At 48.1% G+C, this 24,899-nt stretch overlaps 1 protein-coding gene across 2 annotated transcripts in view; it reads left to right on the top strand.

The window, feature by feature from the left end:
* CFAP221 (cilia and flagella associated protein 221) overlaps positions 1 to 24,899 on the top strand; it is a 327,923-nt gene that overhangs the window by 55,058 nt on the left and 247,966 nt on the right. For both annotated transcript variants that reach the window (XM_077273404.1, XM_077273403.1), the window contains exon 7: positions 15,577 to 15,680. In XM_077273404.1, the coding sequence (XP_077129519.1) occupies positions 15,577 to 15,680 (104 nt within the window). The remainder of the gene's footprint in view (positions 1 to 15,576; positions 15,681 to 24,899) is intronic.

The raw sequence follows: 24,899 nt of genomic DNA, 5'->3' as shown, positions 1-24,899 counted from the left end.
GGTGCTCGACGGCCGTCGTCTTGTGGAAACACATTTCTGCCTGACCATACCTGCTTTTGAAAATATGCCATAATAAATATTGGACATTAGAGGATGGTGAGTGTTCGCTGTTTTTATGATCTTTTCTGCTACGCATGTTTGGAGATGGATTAACCCTTGCAGGCACAACCCAAGTCACGTGCTGAGAGCGGGCATGTGACAAATTAGTGACACAGTGGGATCCGTGACAACTGGTGGCAGAGCGGTGGGATAGAATTATTTTTATTAAAGCATTAGTGCATGGTTTAAGCAATTATTGAAATAAACGACACATAAGCCAGCTCACCAGTATTCACTCCGCTGCAGACAGACGTAGTATTCCATGGAAAAAAAAAGAGTTCCAGCTCCTTAAAATAAATCATTTATTGATGCCATAAAACCATACTGTACAGAGTGTACAAGCTCCCTCCGGTATGTGCCGATAGCAGAGACACGGCAACGCGTTTCGATCAGAACGATCTTTGTCAAAGCCACACCATGATCTGATTGTTCACCTTTGATATAGGGAAAACCATCCAATCAGATCACATCTATTAGTCACATGACATATTGGAAGGTCCTGCAATAAAACCAATGGAAACATTGAGACAATACATAAAAAATGCATAAAAATTCATCTCCTAGTTAACAATAATGGAGCACTACTTCATTGCGCGTATTTAGTCCTGCCGGGAATCGAGTATTTAAATGAAAACTCCAAAATGCTTCTCTTGTGAGGAGACACCGTCTGATGGAGACACCGTCTGATGGAGACACCGTCTGATGGAGACACCGTCTGACGTCTCCACCGCGAGCTGATGCATTAACCCGTTCTATGCCCTGGACCTGGACGTGTGCTGTACTGCGGGCATGGTGCGTGATGAAGTGCCTGCACGCCGCTGATACATTTCTCTCCATATTGTGAGTACTATTTATATCATATAAGTGTTCCCTAATTCGTGTTTTCAGCCTTCTGGACGTACATCCCACATACGACAGGTCACATATTTTATACACTATATTGGTGGAATGACAGTTAATGTACGGCCTGATGTCACATTTTACTGTTCCATCCGCATTATGAAAAACTCTTGAAACAACCGCATGCTTACAAGTCATGCAATTATTTGTTCCACATCTAAAAAATCCCGGATAATTCCGCCAGGTTCTTGTGCATTTTCTCTGATCAGTGCACAACATACTGGGGCTACTTTGTTTCCAATTGTTGGTGCCTGGGTTCAGTATATTGCAGAGTTGTTGGTCCTCATATAGGATGGGCAGGCATTTATGAACAATACCTTTGATTTTAGTGAATTGTGGACTGTACTGGAAACATATATATGGCTTTTTCTCCATTTCTGAATTGCTATTCTTTTTGGACATTACAAGTTCTTTTCTGTCCACAATTCCCCTTGCCCGATTAATTGTCCATTGAGGATATTTACGGTCTTTTAGTTTTTTTGACACTCGTCCGAATTCGCCCATTAGATCAGCTTCCAGGCTCCAGTTTCGTTTGATCCTGGTGAACTCCCCTACTGGGATGGACTTAGTAGTGTGTTTGCAGTGGCTGCTGTGGGCATGTAAGATGGTGTTACCTGTCAGGGGCTTGTGATGTGTCTTAGTTATAATGTTCTCATCTACACGTCCTGTGAGGTCCAAGTCCAGAAAATAAATACTAGTCAGATCATGTTTGTAGTAAACCTGATATTATACTCATTAGAATTGAGATAATTGATGAAGTGTGGTATGGCAGACACATCACCCCCCAAATAATGAGGGTATCATCTATGTATCTGCCATACCACACCACAAGTTCCAAATACGGATTAGTCACAGAAAAAACAAATTCCATCTCCCAATAGGCCATTACCAGATTAGCCAGGGAGGGTGAGAATGTGGCACCCATGGCCACCCCCGCCCTTTGTAAATAATATTCTTTATTAAATAGAAAGAAATTGTTTGTCAGCAAAAAATGTGTTACCGATAATAGATACTGTATCAGATCCACAGAGTAATTACTAAATTTAGTTAGATGGAAATGTATAGCTGGCATGGGCAGATCATGGGGTAGGCAAAGATATGACGTCGCAGCATAGCCCGGAGTAATTAGCCTGCCAGGTTCTGTCACCAAGAATCTGCAGAATGTCCTTCGAGTCTCTGATATCACCTGGGGGGCTGGAGTAATGAATCTACCCATTGACATAACCTTTCATTACCTGACCCAGTTCCTGACACTATGGGTCGCATTGGAGGAATACCATCTTTTTTATGGACTTTCGGTTCTCCATATATAATACATATATAATACAGGTTTCTACCAAAAGATATTCTGTTTGTATTTTTGTTAGAACCCCCAAATTTTGCCCCCCCTTTATGATCAGGTCTCTTTCCTTTATAATTTCTTGAGAGGGATTTTGCTTTAATTTTTTATATGTCCTCTGATCAGATAGTAGTTCTAACATTTTTTCTAAATAATCTACTGTATTTAGTACCACTACAACACTGACATTTTGATTGTTAGATCTGACATTTCTTTAAGTTCATTTATTGCCCTCTGTTGTTGTATAGATACATTTCTGTGACTCTTTTTTTTAATTTAAATTCACATCATTATAAAGTTGTCTTAGTTCCCTTTCCACACTTTGTTGGAAACGGTCCATACATTCTAACCTGGACTGCATGGGATAGAAATATGGGGTTTTGGTGACAAAAATCTGGGATAAATTAGATTGTTCATGATCTGGCAATGTATCAGAGCCTAGATCCTGTAGAGCAACCAGCGCTACTTGGTCCTTGAAGTCCATTTGGTAAAATTCATTGTCCAATCTCTCCCCTGTTGTAGGTTCTTCTTGGTTGTTGTCCTCATCCTGATTATTCTCATGAAGGAAATGTTTTTTCATAGTTAGGTTTCGTATAAATTTATTGGTGTCCATTATAGTTGTAAATAAATCAAAATCCTGATCAGGAACAAAATTCAGGCCCAACGATAAAACTTGGACTTGATCTGAGGACAACGTTTTGGAAGCAAGGTTTAGCACATTAGTGTGTTCATTCGTTTGCTGTGAGACTTCTTGTTGCGCGTCGTCATTCCCCCTCCGCCTGCGGTGCTTTCTCCCCCTCCGCCTGCGGTGCTTTCTCCGCCTGCGGTGCTTTCTCCCCCTCCGCCTGCGGTGCTTTCTCCGCCTGCGGTGCTTTCTCCCCCTCCGACTGCGGTGCTTTCTCCCCCTCCGCCTGCGGTGCTTTCTCCCCCTCCGCCTGCGGTGCTTTCTCCCCCTCCGCCTGCGGTGCTTTCTCCCCCTCCGCCTGCGGTGCTTTCTCCCCCTCCGCCTGCGGTGCTTTCTCCCCCTCCGCCTGCGGTGCTTTCTCCCCCTCCGCCTGCGGTGCTTTCTCCCCCTCCGCCTGCGGTGCTTTCTCCCCCTCCGCCTGCGGTGCTTTCTCCCCCTCCGCCTGCGGTGCTTTCTCCCCCTCCGCCTGCGGTGCTTTCTCCCCCCCGCCTTTTACGTTTTTTGTCAGGCGGTAATCACTGTGTGGGGCACATGCCCCATTTTTATTAAGGGAAGCATCAGAGGCAGTGAGCTGGTTATCCGACGAATCCGGGTCTGATGAGGTGAAATACACATGCGACTTATTCTGGCTCTCTTTAAGTATAGACCTGGGTGTTCTATTAATGTTTACACAGTTACCCCAGTCATATACTTTGTTCATAGAATAGTCATTGGAATCTCTGATGAACTTTTTTTTCTTCCGATCCATAATCTGTTTTTCTAATGCTGTAACTTTTTGGTTTAATTGTGCAATTAATGTATCAAATTGTGCACACGATTTCTGCTCACTCAACAAGGAATTGACTTCATCTAATTCCTGCTGTATTATTTTTAATTTGTTTTCCTCATGTTTGATAATGAGCTTCATCAGATTTTGTGAGCAATTGCTGAGAATAGAATTCCATTCCTCCTCAGATTCAGTAGAGTATACAGTTGTAGGCAATTTTTTAATTCGCAGCCCTCTTGGGATCATGCTTTTAGTCACATAGTTGTTTAGTGTGCTTTGATCCCACCACACCTTAGTTTCTTGCATCATAAGTGTTTCTAATTTGTTCAGGTTTTCATTAAGGGTAGATATCCCCGTAGATATCCCCATATTGCCATCCTGCTGATCAGAAAACACCTGTGCCGCCTTCCGCAGGCACATACCAGAGGGAGCTTGTACACTCTGTACAGTATGTTTTTAATGGCATCAATAAATGATTTATTTTAAGGAGCTGCAACTCAACCCCCTTTTTTTTTCCATTTAAGCAATTATTCCCTGTACTAAAGACTTGGTATCCTTGCGAGGAGTGCACCAGTTCTACAAGGTTCATCTCAGTGCTTACTTAGACATACTTGCACACAGTTTCCCCTCCCCGTTTTTCTTTTCTATCTTTTATTTGGCAAAGGCTGTTCATCGATATGGCAGCCCAGTACAAGAAGCTGAGCAAAGAGGCTCTGACCGACCTCTGTGAGCAGAGAGGAATAGAGACGGCCGACAGATCCAGGGAGCGGCTGATACGAGCCTTGGTCGAGCAGGACATAGAGCAAAGTGCTGGAACATCTGGGCAAGGAGAGAGTCCACCTCAGAGAGACCCAGCAATGCCAGCTCTTGCACCGGAGATGCCTGATGGAAATGCCAGTGCTGAGGAGCCTATGGACTGTACTTTACAAATGGACTTACAATGGCTGGGAACAAATGATCCCAATCTGCGCATGCAGCTGATTCTACAGCACCGACAGGCTGAGAGAGAGGCTGCAGAACACCGGGACCGACAGGCTGAGAGAGAGGCTGCAGAACACCAGGCTGAGAGAGAGGCTGCAGAACGCCGGGAGGAGTAAGCCGCTGCAGAATGCCGGGACCGGGCTGAGAGAGAGGCTGCAGAACTCCGGGGCCGGGCTGAGATAGAGGCTGCAGAACGCTGGGACCGGGCTGAGAGAGAGGCTGCAGAACGCCGGGAGGAGTAAGCCGCTGCAGAACTCCGGGGCCTGGCTGAGAGAGAGGCTGCAGAACGCCGGGACCGGGCACAGAGAGAGGCTGCAGAACGCTGGGACCGGGCTGAGAGAGAGGCTGCAGAACGCCAGGCTGAGAGAGAGGCTGCAGAACACCGGGAGGACAGAGCTTTCCAGCTTCAGATGGCTCAAAATAACGGGGTATCAGTCCTCAGCTAACCCCCTCCCAGGACATAAATCCAAGGAGACCACGTCTGGAAAACTTCCCTGTGATGGAGAAGGATGTGGACTTAGATACTTTCCTGCGGGGATTTGAAAAAACCTGCAGACAATACCATCTACCCCGTGAGCAGTGGGCACAGTATCTAACCCCAGGGTTGAGAGGCAAAGCCCTGGAAGTTTTTGCAGGCCTCCCACCAGAGCTAGATGCGAACTATGAGGCCATAAAAGAGGCCCTGATCAGGAAATACAACCTGACACCAGAAGTGTATCGTAGGAAGTTCCGGAACCTACAACGTGGATCCACTGACAGCTATGCGGATGTTGTGAGCACCTTGAGGACCACGTTCCACCAATGGATTAGGGGACTTTCTGTACTTAACAGTCTTGAGGACTTAACGGATCTTATGGTCAAGGATCAATTTCTTCACATGTGCCCCACGGATGTACGACTATTTGTGTGTGATTGGGTGCCACAAACTGCGGATCAGGCTGCAAGGATTGCGGACTGCTATGTGGCTAACAGGATGCCTGAGGTGCGGAAGCCATCGGGATTCAGCTGGAGGGGAGGTAAGCCAAACGGGGACCCTTCTTCCTCTGCCGGCTGATCACCAGTGCTGTCCAAGCCAATCTATGGGGTCCCGCAGACTAGACATTCTCTAGGCAATGCACGCCGGTGCTTCTCCTGCAACAAAGTGGGACATGTTAGCGCTGTCTGCCCTGATAGGGAGAAACGTCCAACTACCACCACAAAGCCATCTGTGCCCCCACCGTCTGTCCTCTTTGTGGCCGGCTCTGATGTGAGGGCGAATGAGAACTGTCAATCTGTCACTGTTGGCAATAAAGTCACCATTGGTCTCAGGGACACTGGGGCAGAGGTGGCCCTGGTGCGTCCAGCCATGATAACCCCTGCCGATATCATACCAGGAAAGACTATGTCTATAACCGGGATTGGAGGGGTCAGCCCTGCCGTGCCCATGGCCCGTGTGTACCTGGACTGGGGAGCAGGGAAAGGACTGAGAGAAGTGGGAGTATCAGAGGCTATTCCCACCAATGTGTTGCTAGGCACGGACCTGGGGAGGATGGTGTCCCACTATGTTCCTCCCTTGCAAGTAAATGATGCAGAGAAGGTGAAAGAAAGTGACCCACCTGAGATCCCGTGCGAGGAGGGAAAGTGTCCCAATGCACAGGACTGTAAATATGTGGCAGCTGTGACCCGGAGTCAGGCTGCAGCTCAGACTGAACCCCAGAGATTTGAGGATGAGTCTCAGACAGAACTGCCAGAACAGGAGGCCCATACTGTGGTCCCGGAGCCTCCATACATGGCAGACCCAACAAGGTCCCTGATAAGAGACACTGAAAACTCAGCTTCAGACCAGGGCCTGGCAGTCACACTAGGCCAGGGCCTGCAGGCTGACCGTCAGAGCTTCCAGGAGGCCCAGTCTGGCAGATGTCAGTCTGGAGGAGCTCTGATGTCTTGCAGACCGACCCCTGATGCTTCTGACAAAGACAGAATATACTGGGACCAGGGCAGACTGTATACAGAGACTATACCCACGGATACTACAGAATCTTGGGACTATGAACGGCGGCTGATCGTCCCTTTTCCATTTAGGGAACAATTATTGAGGATTTCCCATGAAATTCCTTTGGCCGGACACCTTGGAATACAAAAGACTAAAGCTCACCTGACACACAACTTCTATTGGCCCAAGATGGGGACAGATATTGCCAATTACTGCCGATCGTGTGTAGTTTGTCAGAGAGTTGGAAAGTCCGGGAATATACAGAAAGCTCCATTGATACCACTGCCTGTGATCGATGAGACTTTCCAGCGAGTGGCTGTGGATATTATAGGGCCACTCGCCATACCTAGCAGCTCTGGCAAAAAGTACATCCTCACAGTGGTGGACTATGCTACACGATACCCAGAAGCGGTGGCACTGTCCTCCATCCGAGCAGACAAAGTGGCGGATGCTTTACTGACTGTGTTCTCTCGTGTGGGTTTCCCCAGGGAAATGTTGACCGATCAGGGAACCCAGTTCATGTCCGAGCTGATGGAAAGCCTCTGTGAAAGAATACAAGTACAGCATGTTGTGGCCAGCACCTATCATCCCCAAACCAACGGACTCTGCAAGCGTTTTATCGGAACATTAAAACAAATGCTCAAAATGCTGGTGGAGACTGAAGGGAGAGACTGGGAGCTGTACCTCCCCCATCTGTTGTTTGCCTACAGAGAGGTACCCCAGGAGTCTACTGGATTCTCCCCCTTTGAACTGGTTTATGGGAGGAGAGTCAGGGGGCCACTTGATTTGATTAAGGACTGTTGGGAGGATGACCCCAGAACTACTGGAGTCTCAGTGGTCGAATATGTACTGCGGCTCAGAGAGAGAATGCAAAAACTGAGCAACCTGGCCCATGAGAACGTGACCCAGGCCCAAATCAACCAGAAGGTCTGGTACGACCGTAATGCCAGACTGAGGGCCTACGCGGAGGGGCAGAAGGTTTGGGTGTTGGTCCCTATGTTACAGAATAAATTGCAGGCCGCATGGGAGGGACCATGCACTGTACATAAGCGGCTGAATGATGTTAATTATGTGGTGACACTAGATGAGCATGCAAAGCGTCAGAAAGTATTTCATGTGAATTTGCTGAAGGCTCATCATGACAGGGAGACCTGTGTCTTACCTGTCTGTAGCCTGCCTGAAGAGGGGGAGGCTGATCTGTTACTGGATGTGGGGGCCGGGACTCAGTACATGGAGTCCCTGGAGGCAGCAGAGTTTAACCCTGAGCTATCCCACAGTCAGAGGTCTGAGCTGATGGGGGCGCTCAGCGAGTTCACCGAAGTCTTCACAGGGGAGCCTGGGAGGACGCACTTAGCAGTTCACCATGTGGACACTGGTACTAATCCCCCAGTACGGCAGTCTGCATACCGTGTGTCAGCAGAGGTGAAGGCTCACATGAGGGAACAGGTAGAGGAGATGCTGAGCCTCAAGGTGATACAAAAATCCCAGAGTGCCTGGGCCTCGGCTGTGGTTCTTGTCCTGAAAAAGGACCGTACAACCCGGTTCTGTGTAGACTACAGGAAATTAAATGTACTGACTACATGTGAGGTCTACCCCATGCCGAGGATAGACGAGCTGTTAGAGCAGCTAGCTAAAGCATCGTACCTCACCATCATGGACCTGAGTAGGGGATACTGGCAGATACCCCTGACCAGAGAAGCTCAGGAGAGGTCTGCCTTTATAACGCCATTCGGGCTGTTTGAGTTTCTGGTGATGCCCTTTGGTATGAAGAATGCCTCTGCGACCTTCCAGAGGTTGGTCAATCACTTATTGGAAGGATGTGATGGTTTTGCCGTCGCTTATCTTGATGATATAGCCATCTTTAGTGATTCTTGGGAGGAACACCTCGTACATCTTTCTCAGGTGTTGTAAAAGCTTAAAACTGCAGGTCTTACTGTTAGGCAAGGGAAGTGTCAGGTAGCCATGCGGGAAGTACAATACCTGGGACACCGGGTGGGGGGAGGACTGCTAAAACCTGAGCCAGGGAAGGTAGAAGCCATTACAGCCTGGGCCACCCCACGAACCAAGAAGCAGGTACTGTCCTTACTGGGTACGGCTGGCTGGCTGGCTACTATAGGAGGTTTGTACCAAACTACAGTGCTCTGGCCAAACCATTAACTGATCTGACCAGGAAGAGACTTCCTAAAATTGTCTCCTCGAGTCCTCAGTGTGAGGAATCATTTTCTGCCCTAAAGTCGGCATTGGTTAGTTCACCCGTCCTGCAGGCCCCAGATTTCACTCGCCGGTTTGTAGTGCAGACAGATGCCAGCACCTATGGGCTAGGTGCAGTTCTCAGCCAGGTGAACCAGCGAGGAGCACCCAATTCTCTACCTAAGCAGGAAACTCCTGCCCAGAGAAGTGGCTTATGCCACCATTGAAAAAGAATGTTTGGCAATTGTGTGGGCTCTGCAGAAGCTGCAACCATCCCTCTATGGGCGACTTCACCGTGATCACAGATCATAACCCATTGAGTTATTGAATGGTTAACAGAATTCTCACATATCCACCATATGGAGGAATTGTTTGCACAGGCTTTGGGTGATAACTCTAGGTACTTGCGGACATGGCAACCCTGGATTTTATTTAGGGACTCTGGGAGTTTCGGGGCTCTCATGGAGAAATGGGAGGTACTTTCCCGGCAGTGAGGTTTCTCCTCGGCTTTCCTGGGCTGGTTTCAGAGGGCTGCGGAGGCATGATCCTTCCTTTCCCCTTCTCATTTTTCCTTTCTTTTTCCTCTTTTCTTCTTATCTTTCCTTTAAGTCTGACGTTATACCATAAGCAAGCTGCAGTCAGGGATAAATGATATATTGGGCGGATTCTATGGATAAATATAGCAATTGGAAATAGACTTCCGCTTAGCAAAATAATTATCGAAATGGGGCAACAGGTGGTGGACAATACGAGATGCTAAGAAAGAACAGAAGAGTTGAGCAAGGAACATATACAGCAATAACTAATAAATATGATTCTGTGATGATACCATATTTGCGTGAAGTAAAAAACACGTACTATTTTGGAGAAGTTTTGTAACTACTTTAGTCTATATGTATGTTTGTATTTGTGATATGTTGTACTATTTTAATACTTTAATAAAAGAGATTAAACATAACCCATTGAGTTGGCTCAAAAGAGTAATTGGGGACAACGGGAAATTGCTTAGATGGAGTCTGATATTGCAGCAATATGATTTCACAATTCAGCATAAGGAGGGAGTCGATCATGGCAATGCTGATGGTCTATCTCGCCAAGGTGGGGCGGAACCAGATACGGGCTCAGGAGCTGACCTGTAAGTCAACCCCCACGCACGTTCATAAGGAGGGAGGTGTGGTGAAATATATATATATATATATATATATATATATATATACAGTGCCTACAAGTAGTATTCAACCCCCTGCAGATTTAGCAGGTTTACACATTTGGAATTAACTTGGCATTGTGACATTTGGACTGTAGATCAGCCTGGAAGTGTGAAATGCACTGCAGCAAAAAAGAATGTTATTTCTTTGTTTATTTTTTTTTTTTAATTGTGAAAAGTATTTTCAGAGGGTCATTTATTATTCAACCCCTCAACCCACCAGAATTCTGTTTGGTTCCCCTAAAGTATTAAGAAGTAGTTCAGGCACAAAGAACAATGAGCTTCACATGTTTGGAATAATTATCTCTTTTTCCAGCCTTTTCTGACTATTTAAGATCCTCCCCAAACTTGTGAACAGCACTCATACATGGTCAACATGGGAAAGACAAAGGAGCATTCCAAGGCCATCAGAGACAAGATCGTGGAGGGTCACAAGGCTGGCAAGGGGTACAAAACCCTTTCCAAGGAGTTGGGCCTACCTGTCTCCACTGTTGGGAGCATCATCCGGAAGTGGAAGGCTTATGGAACTACTGTTAGCCTTCCACGGCCTGGACAGCCTTTGAAAGTTTCCTCCCGTGCCGAGGCCAGGCTTGTCCGAAGAGTCAAGGCTAACCCAAGGACAACAAGGAAGGAGCTCCGGGAAGATCTCATGGCAGTGGGGACATTGGTTTCAGTCAATACCATAAGTAACGTACTCCACCGCAATGGTCTCCGTTCCAGACGAGCCCGTAAGGTACCTTTACTTTCAAAGCGTCATGTCAAGGCTCGTCTACAGTTTGCTCATGATCACTTGGAGGACTCTGAGACTGACTGGTTCAAGGTTCTCTGGTCTGATGAGACCAAGATCGAGATCTTTGGTGCCAACCACACACGTGATGTTTGGAGACTGGATGGCACTGCATACGACCCCAAGAATACCATCCCTACAGTCAAGCATGGTGGTGGCAGCATCATGCTGTGGGGCTGTTTCTCAGCCAAGGGGCCTGGCCATCTGGTCCGCATCCATGGGAAGATGGATAGCACGGCCTACCTGGAGATTTTGGCCAAGAACCTCCGCTCCTCCATCAAGGATCTTAAGATGGGTCGTCATTTCATCTTCCAACAAGACAACGACCCAAAGCACACAGCCAAGAAAACCAAGGCCTGGTTCAAGAGGCAAAAAATCAAGGTGTTGCAGTGGCCTAGTCAGTCTCCTGACCTTAACCCAATTGAAAACTTGTGGAAGGAGCTCAAGATTAAAGTCCACATGAGACACCCAAAGAACCTAGATAACTTGGAGAAGATCTGCATGGAGGAGTGGGCCAAGATAACTCCAGAGACCTGTGCCGGCCTGATCAGGTCTTATAAAAGACGATTATTAGCTGTAATTGCAAACAAAGGTTATTCCACAAAATATTAAACCTAGGGGTTGAATAATAATTGACCCACACTTTTATGTTTAAAATTTATAAAAATTTAACTGAGCAACAAAACTTTTTGGTTTGTAAGATTTATGCATCTGTTAACAAATCGTGCTCTTGTTTGAAGTTTAAAGGCTCTAACTTATTTGCATCTTATTAAACCTGCTAAATCTGCAGGGGGTTGAATACTACTTGTAGGCACTGTATATATATATGTACAGTGCCTACAAGTAGTATTCAACCCCCTGCAGATTTAGCAGGTTTAATAAGATGCAAATAAGTTAGAGCCTTCAAACTTCAAACAAGAGCAGGATTTATTAACAGATGCATAAATCTTACAAACCAAAAAGTTTTGTTGCTCAGTTGAATTTTTATAAATTTTAAACATAAAAGTGTGGGTCAATTATTATTCAACCCCTAGGTTCAATATTTTGTGGAATAACCTTTGTTTGCAATTACAGCTAATAATCGTCTTTTATAAGACCTGATCAGGCCGGCACAGGTCTCTGGAGTTATCTTGGCCCACTCCTCCATGCAGATCTTCTCCAAGTTATCTAGGTTCTTTGGGTGTCTCATGTGGACTTTAATCTTGAGCTCCTTCAACAAGTTTTCAATTGGGTTAAGGTCAGGAGACTGACTAGGCCACTGCAACACCTTGATTTTTTGCCTCTTGAACCACGCCTTGGTTTTCTTGGCTGTGTGCTTTGGGTCGTTGTCTTGTTGGAAGATGAAATGACGACCCATCTTAAGATCCTTGATGGAGGAGCGGAAGTTCTTGGCCAAAATCTTCAGGTAGGCCGTGCTATCCATCTTCCCATGGATGCGGACCAGATGGCCAGGCCCCTTGGCTGAGAAACAGCCCCACAGCATGATGCTGCCACCACCATGCTTGACTGTAGGGATGGTATTCTTGGGGTCGTATGCAGTGCCATCCAGTCTCCAAACGTCACGTGTGTGGTTGGCACCAAAGATCTCGATCTTGGTCTCATCAGACCAGAGAACCTTGAACCAGTCAGTCTCAGAGTCCTCCAAGTGATCATGAGCAAACTGTAGACGAGCCTTGACATGACGCTTTGACAGTAAAGGTACCTTACGGGCTCGTCTGGAACGGAGACCATTGCGGTGGAGTACGTTACTTATGGTATTGACTGAAACCAATGTCCCCACTGCCATGAGATCTTCCCGGAGCTCCTTCCTTGTTGTCCATGGGTTAGCCTTGACTCTTCGGACAAGCCTGGCCTCGGCACGGGAGGAAACTTTCAAAGGCTGTCCAGGCCATGGAAGGCTAACAGTAGTTCCATAAGCCTTCCACTTCCGGATGATGCTCCCAACAGTGGAGACAGGTAGGCCCAACTCCTTGGAAAGGGTTTTGTACCCCTTGCCAGCCTAGTGACCCTCCACGATCTTGTCTCTGAGGGCCTTGGAATGCTCCTTTGTCTTTCCCATGCTGACCATGTATGAGTGCTGTTCACAAGTTTGGGGAGGGTCTTAAATAGTCAGAAAAGGCTGGAAAAAGAGATAATTAATCCAAACATGTGAAGCTCATTGTTCTTTATGCCTGAACTACTTCTTAATACTTTAGGGGAACCAAACAGAATTCTGGTGGGTTGAGGGGTTGAATAATAAATGACCCTCTGAAAAAACTTTTCACAATTAAAAAAAAAAAATTAACAAAGAAATAACATTATTTTTTGCTGCAGTGCATTTCACACTTCCAGGCCGATCTACAGTCCAAATGTCACAATGCCAAGTTAATTCCAAATGTGAAAACCTGCTAAATCTGCAGGGGGTTGAATACTACTTGTAGGCACTGTATATATATATATATATATATATATATATACATATACACTCACCGGCCACTTTATTAGGTACACCTGTCCAACTTCTTGTTAACACTTAATTTCTAATCAGCCAATCACATGGCGGCAACTCAGTGCATTTAGGCATGTAGACATGGTCAAGACAATCTCCTGCAGTTCAAACCGAGCATCAGTATGGGGAAGAAAGGTGATTTGAGTGCCTTTGAACGTGGCATGGTTGTTGGTGCCAGAAGGGCTGGTCTGAGTATTTCAGAAACTGCTGATCTACTGGGATTTTCACGCACAACCATCTCTAGGGTTTACAGAGAATGGTCCGAAAAAGAAAAAAAATCCAGTGAGCGTCAGTTCTGTGGGCGGAAATGCCTTGTTGATGCCAGAGGTCAGAGGAGAATGGGCAGACTGGTTCGAGCTGATAGAAAGGCAACAGTGACTCAAATCGCCACCCGTTACAACCAAGGTAGGCCTAAGAGCATCTCTGAACGCACAGTGCGTCGAACTTTGAGGCAGATGGGCTACAGCAGCAGAAGACCACACCGGGTACCACTCCTTTCAGCTAAGAACAGGAAACTGAGGCTACAATTTGTACAAGCTCAGCGAAATTGGACAGTAGAAGATTGGAAAAACGTTGCTTGGTCTGATGAGTCTCGATTTCTGCTGCGACATTCGGATGGTAGGGTCAGAATTTGGCGTAAACAACATGAAAGCATGGATCCATCCTGCCTTGTATGGAGCATCTTTGGGATGTGCAGCCGACAAATCTGCGGCAACTGTGTGATGCCATCATGTCAATATGGACCAAAATCTCTGAGGAATGCTTCCAGCACCTTGTTGAATCTATGCCACGAAGAATTGAGGCAGTTCTGAAGGCAAAAGGGGGTCCAACCCGTTACTAGCATGGTGTACCTAATAAAGTGGCCGGTGAGTGTATATATATATATATATACACACACACGTATGTGTGCAGTGACCTATGTATAGGTATTGTGTGGCGAAACATCTGTCCTGAGGGCTGCAGGTTCTCACCCAGGTGTTAATATGTATTTTCCTGAGACAAGCAGACTTCTGTCTCCAAATCTCACCAGGGGGTCTAGCTAGGACCAAAGAAGAAGGGGAACATTTGACACCTCTTAGCTCTTGGAAGAGAGATGTCAATTACGGCCTGATAGTATCTCTGTGAGAACGTTTACACAAAGGATCTCAAGAGAAAATAATATATTCATTGGTAGCACGGCCGTGGTCCAATCAAAAATCAAGCAATTATGATATTAACCTGAGGGGCTGGTCTAGAAACCTGACCTCCAGACCAAAGCTATAAATTAGACCTGTATACCTAGAATCGTGTTCACATGTGAGGGCAACCGACGCTAATGTGTTCCACCAACTCCATATTCACCCCCCCTCAGGGAGCAGAATGCAGACTACAAAGTTAGATGATTTCTGTAAGTTTTCTCCTGTCATTTTATACTGTTTTGCATAAGTTGTATGTCTTTTTATTATCCTATTTTTAGACCTTTTTCTTACTGTAAACACTGAACCTTTTTGTATTAAAGTATAAAATTTAACAAGTTGAAACTTGAATATTCTAAAAGAATCCATAGCCTAAGGTGTGTGAGCCTTATGAGTGATAGACATTATTAGTAGTAATATTTCCGGGACTTATCGCCTGTGTATTCGGTGAGTGGTGGCAGCGTGTATGAGCAGGTGTGTGGCCTGGGTCAATGTGTGATTTATGCTCCCATTACAGCATAGGACAGAGGTTGAATGCTGGACTGAGAGAGGGGAGATAGATTAACCCTTGCAGGCACAACCCCAAGTAACGTGCTGAGAGCGGATACGTGATGAATTAGTTACACCACGGAGTAGGGATCCGTGACAGCAGCTCTGGGGATGGCTGGAGGATGACACCATGTCCAGTAGTGTAGTGAGCGCAGCTTTGGGGGTGACTGGAGGATAAGACACCATGTCCAGCAGTGTAGTCAGCGCAGCTGTGGGTGTGGCTGGATGATAAGACACCATGTCCAGCAGTTTAGTGAGCGCAGCTCTAGGGGTGGCTGGAGGATAAGACACCATGTCCAGCAGTTTAGTGAGCGCAGCTCTGAGTGTGGCTGAATGACAAGACATCATGTCCAGCAGTGTAGTGAGCGCAGCTCTGGGGGTGGCTGGGGTGTAGCACCCAGTGTCGGGGTTCACGCTCTTCCTCTTCTCTCCTCGCAGTGCCCTCCACGTCCTCCGCTTGTGCTGCCGTTGTCCAGTTGACTTTGAGTTCTGCTTCGTCTGTTCTCCTCCTCACAAGGACTTCACCGTCTCCCCAGCTTCAGGTGCGTGCTGTGCCCAGTAGAGGTGTGAGGGGTCTCTGCTGCCCCCACACTGGCACTGTGTGCTGCCTCCACACTGGCACTGTGTGCTGCCCCCACACTGGCACTGTGTGCTGCCCCCACACTGACACTGTCTGCTGCCCCCACACTGGCACTGTGTGCTGCCCCCACACTGGCACTGTGTGCTGCCCCCACACTGGCACTGTGTGCTGCCCCCACACTGACACTGTCTGCTGCCCCCACACTGACACTGTCTGCTGCCCCCACACTGACCCTGTCTGCTGCCCCCACACTGACCCTGTCTGCTGCCCCCACACTGACACTGTCTGCTGCCCCCACACTGACCCTGTCTGCTGCCCCCACACTGACCCTGTCTGCTGCCCCCACACTGACCCTGTCTGCTGCCCCCACACTGACCCTGTCTGCTGCCCCCACACTGACCCTGTCTGCTGCCCCCACACTGACCCTGTCTGCTGCCCCCACACTGACACTGTCTGCTGCCCCCACACTGACCCTGTCTGCTGCCCCCACACTGACCCTGTCTGCTGCCCCCACACTGACCCTGTCTGCTGCCCCCACACTGACCCTGTCTGCTGCCCCCACACTGACCCTGTCTGCTGCCCCCACACTGACCCTGTCTGCTGCCCCCACACTGACCCTGTCTGCTGCCCCCACACTGACCCTGTCTGCTGCCCCCACACTGACCCTGTCTGCTGCCCCCACACTGACACTGTCTGCTGCCCCCACACTGACACTGTCTGCTGCCCCCACACTGACCCTGTCTGCTGCCCCCACACTGACCCTGTCTGCTGCCCCCACACTGACCCTGTCTGCTGCCCCCACACTGACCCTGTCTGCTGCCCACACTGACACTGTCTGCTGCCCCCACACTGACACTGTCTGCTGCCCCCACACTGACACTGTCTGCTGCCCCCACACTGACCCTGTCTGCTGCCCCCACACTGACACTGTCTGCTGCCCCCACACTGACCCTGTCTGCTGCCCCCACACTGACCCTCTCTGCTGCCCCCACACTGACCCTGTCTGCTGCCCCCACACTGACACTGTCTGCTGCCCCCACACTGACACTGCTGGCTCTAACACTGAGGTGTGTGCAGGCAGTGGACCCGGCCATTGATCAGGCCCTTGTTATTAGGAGGCCCCATGTACTCGGGGACCAGGCACAGGACGTCCTTCTGGGACGAGTTCACTTCAGTGCAGTAAAATCAATGCTCCGATAATGTAATTCATGTTAATAATGTCCAGAAGGAGAAACGAGGAGCAGTCAGTGTAACCGGATTACCGGAGTCATCGTGTCAGAGCCGCGCCGCTGACAAATCTCTACTAATAGCAAGCACAGTGAGGAGCCGAGCAAGGCAGGAGCCCGAGACGAAGAATGATTATTATTATTATTTATTATTATAGCGCCATTTATTCCATGGCGCTTTACATGTGAGGAGGGGTATACATAATAAAAACAAGTACAATAATCTTAACCAATACAAGTCACGACTGGTACAGGAGGAGAGAGGACCCTGCCCGCGAGGGCTCACAATCTACATTGTAAATGATTGTCCTATAATGCAGAGCTCACATAATCTGCATAACCAGGACGTATCCTATACTATCCTCCAGAGCTGCACTCACTATTCTGCTGGTGCAGTCACTGTGTACATACATTACATTACTGATCCTGAGTTACATCCTGTATTATACTTCAGAGCTGCACTCACTATTCTGCTGGTGCAGTCACTGTGTACATACATTACATTACTGATCCTGAGTTACATCCTGTATTATACCCCAGAGCTGCACTCACTATTCTGCTGGTGCAGTCACTGTGTACATTACATTACTGATCCTGAGTTACCTCCTGTATTATACTCCAGAGCTGCACTCACTATTCTGCTGGTGCAGTCACTGTGTACATACATTACATTACTGATCCTGAGTTACATCCTGTATTATACTTCAGAGCTGCACTCACTATTCTGCTGGTGCAGTCACTGTGTACATACATTACATTACTGATCCTGAGATACATCGTGTATTATACCCCAGAGCTGCACTCACTATTCTGCTGGTGCAGTCACTGTGTACATTACATTACTGATCCTGAGTTACCTCCTGTATTATACTCCAGAGCTGCACTCACTATTCTGCTGGTGCAGTCACTGTGTACATACATTACATTACTGATCCTGAGTTACCTCCTGTATTATACCCCAGAGCTGCACTCACTATTCTGCTGGTGCAGTCACTGTGTACATACATTACATTACTGATCCTGAGATACATCGTGTATTATACCCCAGAGCTGCACTCAATATTCTGCTGGTGCAGTCACTTGTGTACATACATTACATTACTGATCCTGAGTTACCTCCTGTATTATACTCCAGAGCTGCACTCACTATTCTGCTGGTGCAGTCACTGTGTACATACATTACATTACTGATCCTGAGTTACCTCCTGTATTATACCCCAGAGCTGCACTCACTATTCTGCTGGTGCAGTCACTGTGTACATACATTACATTACTGATCCTGAGTTACATCCTGTATTATACCCCAGAGCTGCACTCGCTATTCTGCTGGTGCAGTCACTGTGTACATACATTACATTACTGATCCTGAGTTACATCCTGTATTATACTTCAGAGCTGCACTCACTATTCTGCTGGTGCAGTCACTGTGTACATACATTACATTACTGATCCTGAGTTACATCCTGTATTATACCCCAGAGCTGCACTCACTATTCTGCTGGTGCAGTCACTGTGTACATACATTACATTACTGATCCTGAATTACATCCTGTATTATACCCCAGAGCTGCACTCACTATTCTGCTGGTGCAGTCACTGTGTACATACATTACATTACTGATCCTGAGTTACCTCCTGTATTATACTCCAGAGCTGCACTCACTATTCTGCTGGTGCAGTCACTGTGTACATACATTACTGATCCTGAGTTACATCCTGTATTATACCCCAGAGCTGCACTCACTATTCTGCTGGTGCAGTCACTGTGTACATACATTACATTACTGATCCTGAGTTACATCCTGTATTATACCCCAGAGCTGCACTCACTATTCTGCTGGTACAGTCACTGTGTACATACATTACATTACTGATCCTGAGTTACATCCTGTATTATCCTCCAGAGCTGCACTCACTATTCTGCTGGTGCAGTCACTGTGTACATTACATTACTGATCCTGAGTTACCTCCTGTAGATCTTTTATTATAAAAATGAAAAACATAACAATAGTAGTAACAGAAACAAAACAGAAATATCAGCCAGAAAATAATCAGTATAATGAACACTGGTCCAGCCGCTCTTCTCCTCTCACACATATTATATATACAGAATAATAACTAATAATAACTAACATTAAGTACTTACACCTTCTGGTCCGGTCACCAAACTAAATAATAGCAAACAAATAAACAATAGCAAACAAAGGCTATATACACATACATATTTTTTTTTATTATTATTATTTTTATTATTTTTTTAATTTTAAATTTTTTTATTTTCATTATTTTTTTTATTTTTTTATTTTTATAAATAAAATAACCACAAACGATGCAAATATATACAATACTAAGCTAACCACCACCCCACACTCGAGCACACCATTCCCAACCCCCCGCACTGACCTGAGAGCTGGTCCTGCGTCTCATGCCTCAGTCCATGTCCAACGTCCATAGGCCAGATCAGGCAGTGCCAGTTTTTCCCCCAAACAACCCAGTGTCCCATAGTCCCACAAGATAAACCCACCTCCCCCCTTTTCCCACCACCCAACCTAACACCTACACCCAAATCTATATCCCCATATACAATATATACAATATATACAGCAGCACACACCACAATAATCACAACTCACGAAGCCCAAGTTCGGCGCCTGCAGCCCTACATCACTGTATAATGATCAAACAAAACAAAAATCTACAGTGTCAGCAGCAGCCCACCACCAGGAAAGGAGATGACCAGACTAGGGCACACTAAAAGAAAAGCCCCTCCAGAGGAGTGCGGCCCTCCGTGTGCCCAGTCTCCCATACTCCAGAGAGCTCACCTTCACCAGGTCACCGAGTATGGTCCTAAACACATGCATTCCACGTGTGATACCTAACCACTGCGCTAACTAGAAATAAGGTGCAGCGGTCCCGACCACCAAGGTCTCCGAATGCTCCATAGGCCCATTCCGCATAGGAGAGGCTGGCCAGCCGAGACCAGCCAATGAAGGCGCCCACCCTGTTGTACACCTCTGTGTTGAAGGGACAATGAAGCAGGAAGTGGTCCATGCTTTCCAGCAAGGTACCACAATGCTCCCGAGGACAATTCCTGTCCTCAGAGCTCCTACACTTCAGATTGTCCCTCACACACAGTTTCCCATGGAAGCAGCGCCAAGCCAAGTCCCAAAACTTCGAGGGGATCCTGATAGAATTCAAAAGATGCAAACCCACCCCAAGATCCCGACTTGGGCAGTCCCTGAGCGCCAGAGGCCTCTGGAAATGTGTCAACAAAACCGTATTGTCAAGGAGTTTCCTCGGCAGAGTCCTGATCTCCCACATTCCCAGACTCCACCGACGAATTACCTTCAGAACCAAGGTAGCGTAAGCCGGAAGATGTCCATGCGGTGTGCGAAGATCCTTCACTTGCCCTCCTGTCTCCCATTCCTGGAAGAAAGGCTGAAACCATCCCCTACAGGAGAATACCCACGGAGGAGCCCTCTCTTTCCAGAGGTTTGCAATATTGATCTTAATGAAGGTATCCACAAGGAATACCACAGGGTTGACCATACCCAACCCTCCTAGTCTCCTCGTACGGTAAGTAACCTCCCTCTTGACCAGGTTCAGGTCTATTCCCCCATAACAGTTGGAAGAACAAACTGTAGACCCGAGTCCAGAGAGATTCCGGCAAGATGCACACACTGCCCAGATAAATCAGTAAAGGGAGCAGGTAAGTTTTAATCAGGTTTACCCTTTCCCTTAGGGTCAAAGACCAACCCTTCCATTGGTTCACCTTCTGAGTGGCGATCTCTAGCCTGCTGTCCCAATTTTGTTTGGGGTAATCCCCCTGGCCAAATTCGATGCCAAGGACTTTTGCAGAGACTTTGGGTCCTGGAAGGGTGTCCGAGAGATCAAAACCAGGATCTCCTCCTCCCAGCCAGAGACTCTCACACTTATCCCGGTTGATCTTGGACCCGGATGCCTCCGAGTAGCGATCTACCTCCGACATCAGCCACCCTGCCTCCTCGTGAGAGGAAACAAACACAGTGACATCATCGGCACACGCCACCACCCTCAGAGTGGCTTCCGGTGCTGCCTGGTCCATCCTGATCCCCGCCAACGGTCCACGCTCCACCCTTCTAAGAAGAGGGTCAATCGCAAACACGTATAGCAGCGGGCTCAAGGGACAACCCTGGCGAACACCGGACCCAACCTCAAAAGAGCTGCCAATCCAACCATTCACAAGCGGGAAACTCTCTGCCCCACTGTACAAGGTCTTAAGCCAATCAACAAACCCCCCCAGCAGGCCATATCTCAGAAGGACGGACCAGAGGTACTCGTGATTAACTCGTGATCAAACGCTTTTGCCTGGTCCAGTGACAGCATGTACCCCTTCCAGTGACCAGCCCTACCCTGCTCCACTGCCTCTCAGACACAGCACAGCACTAAATGTGCTGTGGCCTGGAACAGAGCAATGCTGGGCTTCCGAAAGGAGCCGGGTTGCAAATTTCACGAGCCGATTAAACAGCACCTTTGCCAGAACCTTCCTGTCTGCATTGAGAAGCGCTATGGGACGCCAATTCTCAATGCAAGATGGGTCCTTACCCTTTGACAAGATGATCAGAGCAGACCTCCTCATTGACTTCGGCAGAGTGCCCGAGGAAAGACACTCATTGAATACCTCAGTCAAGAGGGGAACCAAAACGTCCTTAAAGGTCTTATAGAATTCAGATGTTAAGCCATCTGGACCAGGCAAATTTTTTTGGGCAAGCCCTTCAATCGCCAACTGAACTTCCTCTTCCCTGATCATTTCTGTCAAAACGTCAAGAGAGGGGTCCCCTGGTTCGGGGACGGCTTCAGCCAGGAAAGCCGACATCTCATCCCAGTCAAGATCCCTCTTCCCCAAGAGGTGCGAGTAGAAGGATCTGACAACCTCCAGGATCCCTGATCTGAATCGTCTCAGGGACCCCGTAGTGTCGACCAGTCCTGTAACTACTTTACTATTCACTGACATCTTGCAGTTTCTGTAAGGGTCGGGCGAGCGGTACTTCCCGTAATCCCTCTCAAAAACCAAAGATGCGTGTCTATCGTACTGACACCTCATAAGCAAAGATTTCACTCTGGAGATCTCCTCGCGGCTACCTCCAGTTGAGACAAGATGTTCGAGTTTCCTCCTCAGACCCTGATACAGGCGGTACCTGCTCAGATTCCTGAGGCTCGAGAGCTGGCGGAAGAATCTTACCACCCTTTCCTTGAACATCTCCCACCACTCTGACTTACTACTACACAGATCAAGTAAGGGTACCTGGTTCTGAAGAAAATCCTCAAAGGACTGTCTTATCTCCACTTCTTCCAAGAGAGACGAATTGAGCCTCCAAAAGCCTCTTCCCATCCGGAGGGTCTCTGTAACATTCAGAGAAAACAAAATTAAACAGTGGTCGGAGAACTCCACCTCAACAACAGACACTACTGAAGAGACAGCTTCCTCCTTTAAATAAAACCTATCTATTCTGGACCTACAGTTACCTCTATGATAGGTGAACCCCTCGTGGCCTGGGGTGTGCCGAATGTGGACATCTACCAGGCGAGCCTCACTAGCTATACTATTAAGGGCGACGCTATCATAAGTCAACTTGTCTCTGGAACCTTCTCTATCTCGGGGCCTCGTGACAGCATTGAAGTCCCCTCCAAAGACAACCTGCCGACTTGTAAAAAGGTAGGGTTTGATCCTCATAAAGAGACACTTCCGGTCCCACTTAGATTGGGGACCATAGATATTAATGAGCCTGAGCTCTTGTCCCTTCATGAGGACATCTAAGATCAGGCACCTCCCCATTTCTAACTCAATAACCCGTCGGCATTCCACCGGTGCGGTAAAAAGGACCGCCACTCCGCTATACGGCTCGGCCGCAAGAGACCAATAGGAGGGCCCGAGTCTCCACTCCCTCTTAGCTTTAAACACATCTGCCATGTTTGGCAGTCTGGTCTCTTGCAAAAAGAAAATGTCAGCTTCAACCCGGCTGAGAAAATCAAAGGCCGCAAATCTAGCTGTATTTGACTTTATGCTGGCGACATTAATGGACGCCAGCGTCAACGGAGTGGGTACCGCCATCATTGGTGATTGAGTTAGATGGCTTTCTTCCCACTCCCCTTATTCTCTGACTCAGAGGAGGAATCCTTGCCCCTCTTTATTGACATAGAGGTGTCCATTTCCACATGTTTTTTCTTTTTATCCTCCTCGTCTCCAGACTCTGGGCCAGTCCCTCCCTCCAAGGACCTTACATTCACAGAAGAAGGAGACTCGGCACCCCCTGTAAGCCCCGCCGAAGCCGGAACCTCACCCTCAGCTTCCTCCTCAGATGAAGAGATGTTCTCAAGGGCTTGGAACCGGTTAGAAAGACCAACCAGAGGGGAGTCAGTTTTTCCTTCCTTCGGTACCTTGGTCAGAGCGGGAGAAGATGTTTTATCTCCCTTCTTTCTCTTCTTTTTGGTGCCAAGCTTACGCTTTTCCTGTAGCCACTGCCTATTATCCCCATCCATACTTTCATAGTGGGAGGATTCGGAGGCAGTGGCGGTTTCCTCCCTGTGGATCCTCCTGACCTCCTCATCCAACTCATCATCCCTCGGGGCCTCAGCAGCAAGACAGGCGTCCAGGACAGGGGCCGCCGCAGTAGCCCGAGGCTCGCCCAGCTCCCTATCCTGTCTGCGCTTGTCTAGACGCCTCAGCTGGGCAGGTTTCTTTTTATTGCTTTTCCTCCTTGGCCCCTCAGCTCCCTCACCCCTGCTAGTCCCTTCCCCAGCAGAATCAGCCTTGCGGCTTTCTCCCACCGGGGTCACGACTGCATTAGCGAAGGAGCGAGGACAACGGCTGAATGGGTGACCTAATTCACACAGGTGGCACCTAATCTCCACACAAGATGCAGCAAGATGGCCGATATCCCCACACAATGCACATTTCTGCACTGTGCAGTTTGCGCTGAAGTGTGTGGGGTCGCCGCACTTGTGACAGAGCTTCGGTTGCCCCTGGTAGAAGACCAGGATACGATCCCTACCCAGGAAGGCAGATGATGGTATGTGGGCAACCGTACCACCTGAACGCTTAAGTTTTACAATAAACGTCCTGACCCTGACCAGATACCAAACTCGTCACGGTTTTTCTTTGGCATCTCCACTACCTCTCCATACCGGCCAAGCCACGTCATGATGTCATAACAAGAAAGCGACTCGTTACATGTCATCACGGTCACTTTCTTGACTTAATTTTAGCGAGACACCGCCTGAACGGCAAAGTCTCGCCACCCGGGCTCATTTTTTGCCAACTCATAGTTCGACCAGAAGAGTTCAAGCACAGGTGTGGAATAGTGATGTATCAAGGCATAGATGTCAATCGCCTTGAAGCCCATCCTCAGCAGGAGCTCCACAACCTTCGACCTTGGAGGACATGCATCACTGCCCCTCCAACGAAGACGGACCACATTCCTACGCACACTATCTGGCCCGGCTGTTGGGAGGGACCACACTGTATCCCCCCTCTTTGCTCTCGGAAGGCCCCGAGGCCATGCCTCTCTATCCAGAAGGATAGATCAACCTCTCGACCCTCTACCATTAGTGATCTCTCCCCCCTCTTTAGAGCCTCCAGGAGATGCCGTTGCAACATGCCGTCCCCAGAGCCCAGAGATGAGGAGGACGCCCTATTTCCCCCGGAGGTGACAGTGGCAAAGCTCCTGACAGGCGCTGCCACCACCAGGGGGGCAATCGGACCAGTGACCACATCCACACCAACAGCATCACCATTACCCACCATTACCCACCTCCATAACCCCCTCACCCTCTACCAAACCAGCAACCACACCACTAGACAAAGAGTTTTCCGCATCCATACCCACCACATTCACTCCTGCTGGACCAGTGACAACAGGGGGTGACATTTTGGCCTCCGCATCATCAGGCACAAGGGGCTGAGTCTCCTCCACAGA

This window comes from Ranitomeya variabilis, chromosome 7 (genome assembly GCF_051348905.1).
Source record: "Ranitomeya variabilis isolate aRanVar5 chromosome 7, aRanVar5.hap1, whole genome shotgun sequence".
NCBI lineage: Eukaryota > Metazoa > Chordata > Amphibia > Anura > Dendrobatidae > Ranitomeya > Ranitomeya variabilis.
This window is presented reverse-complemented; position numbering and strand designations above follow the sequence as displayed.